The 2,340-nt window shown below is 45.3% G+C and overlaps 1 protein-coding gene across 1 annotated transcript; it reads right to left on the bottom strand.

Moving 5' to 3' along the window:
* Positions 1–627: 627 nt before the first annotated feature.
* Positions 628–1,691, bottom strand: LOC100947551 (olfactory receptor 6X1). The gene has a single exon (XM_003803824.3). It carries the CDS (start codon positions 1,647–1,649, stop codon positions 711–713), a length of 939 nt encoding a protein of 312 aa, XP_003803872.1. The 5' UTR covers positions 1,650–1,691; the 3' UTR covers positions 628–710.
* Between the last annotated feature and the right edge of the window lie 649 nt (positions 1,692–2,340).

The following is a 2,340-nucleotide window of genomic DNA, read 5'->3' as shown; positions in this document are numbered from 1 at the left end:
CCTACCCATCATAATTTGTTTTCACATCTTTTTTTTTTTTCCTGAGATAGAATCTCACTTTGTCACCCTCAGTAGGGTGCCCTAGCATCACAGCTTGTAGCAACCTCAAACTCTTGGGCTTAAGTGAGTCTCTTGCCTCAGCTTCTCAAGTAGCTGGCACAACAAGTGCCTGCCACAATGCCTGGCTATTTTTTTTTGTTGTTGTTGCAGTTGTAATTGTTTAGCAGGCCTGGGCCAGATTTGAACCTGCCAACTTCAGTGTATGTGCCTGGTGCCCTAACCATTGAGCTAATAGTGCCGATCCATGCATTCGTATCTTGTTTTTTTAAGAGACAGAGTCTCACTTATCACCCTTGGTATAGAATGCTGTGGTGTCTCAGCTCACAGCAACCTTCAACTCCTGGTCTTAGGCAGTTCTCTTGCCTCAGCCTCCTGAGTAGCTGAGACTACAGGTACCCGCCACAACGCCCGGCTATTTTTTGTTGCAGTTTGGCTGAGGCCAGGTTTGAACCTGCCACCCTCACTATAGGGTGCTGGCTCCCTACTCACTGAGCCACAGGCACCGCCTGCACTCACCACTTCATCTTACTCTACTATTGGACTAGAACTTCTGGGGTTTGTGGGGAGCCTGTCTTACCAAACTTCTCCACAATCCTCTCTCACCTCTAACGTCTTATTTGCATTAAGCTCATTTTGATGCCTTGCACATTTTACTTGGCACGACCAGTCTTCACACAAGTCATTGCTTTCCTTAGAGCTCCCTTCACCTCCTTGTTTCTAATGGTGTAAATAAAAGGATTCAGAAGGGGCGTGAGGATGGTGTTGAGCACAGACACCACCTTATTTATCTTAAAGGAGGAGTGTGCTGTGGGTCTGAGGTACATGAACAGAACAGCTCCATACAGCAGGGAGACGACTGTCAGGTGGGAGGCACAGGTGGAGAAAGCCTTCTGGCGGCCGGCAGCTGAAGGAATCCGTAGGATGGTGGACAGGATGTAGATGTAAGAAATCATAGTGCAGAGGAGTGACCCTGGGATCACAAGGATGGTTGCCAGGACACCCAGGAGCTCCGAAATGCTGGTTTCTACGCAGGCTGCTTTCAAGATGGGACCAATGTCACAGTAGAAATGATTGATAACGTTGTTGCCACAGAATGGCAGCTGGACAAGCAGCATTGTCTGGCAAAAGATGATGGTGAAGCCCACGAGCCAGGAGCTGAGGGCCAGCTGCAGGCAGAGGTTGCTGGTCATGATGGTGGCATAGCGAAGGGGCTTACAGATGGCCAGGTAGCGGTCAAAAGACATGACAGTGAGGATGAGGAACTCGGTGGTGCCCAGGAAGAAGTGGAAAAAGGCCTGCAGCAGACAGCAGGGAATGCAGATGACAGCTCTTGCTACCACAAAGGTTTCTAGCAATTTGGGGATGACCGTGGTGGTGTACCAGATCTCTAGGAAGGACAAGTTACAGAGGAAGAAGTACATTGGCGATTGTAGCCTGGGCTCAGCCCAGACAATGGCGATAATGAGCCCATTGCCTGCAAGGGTTAGGATATAGATGAGAAAGATCATGATAAAGAGGGGGGTCTGTAGTCCTTGGGTACCAGGAAAGCCTAGGAGGATGAACTCTGTGATTGCTGTGCCATTTCTCATGGCCCTTGAGACCCTAGAAAGACAGGCAAGGAAGTAGTTCCTTAGAATCTTGGCGTATGTTCAAGTTTAGATGAGATTAAGAAAGGGGCATTCTGACTACGTGAGGTCCTTTAGTACCTGATCCTATGTCAGGCTCCTTTCCCCCACACAGAGACACACCCAGGTACCCCTTCCTTACTGATGATTTGGTTGCTCTTTTTTTCTTTTTTCAGTAGAACCAATGGACTTTGAAAGTATTAAGTCTACACGTCAAAAGAAAAAGTATTTTCTCACCCTTTATACTATGAGAATAAATGTTGTAAATATGATGGCTTATCTGTCAATAATCCATATGATTATTTAAAATATAGTGTCTATAAAGACATGTGTACATAAACATAGCTGTGAGTTCATAAGAAATTAGTCCCCACTCTTATGTTAGAATCTGAAAAAGAATCTGTGACCATATCACAAGAATGCTGGTTGTGTGTGTGTGTGTGTGTGTGTGTGGGCGTGCAGTAAAATAACTAAAAAATCATTGCCCCTTGGTTAGTAGTGAGATACAACTTAGATAATAGAAAATATTTTTTTTCAGACACTTTTAAAGAAAAGAAGTTTCAAAAAATATGTAAAACTATATGAACAAACCTGGTTAGGAGCTATGGGAAGATATTAAACTTAAATGCAAAGTTCTAAGACCGGTTCACTCAGA

This window comes from Otolemur garnettii, unplaced genomic scaffold, assembly GCF_000181295.1.
Source record: "Otolemur garnettii isolate 467f Iridium unplaced genomic scaffold, OtoGar3 scaffold01160, whole genome shotgun sequence".
NCBI lineage: Eukaryota > Metazoa > Chordata > Mammalia > Primates > Galagidae > Otolemur > Otolemur garnettii.
The sequence above is the reverse complement of the archived record's forward strand: the minus strand, read 5'-3'. Positions and strand labels throughout refer to the sequence as shown.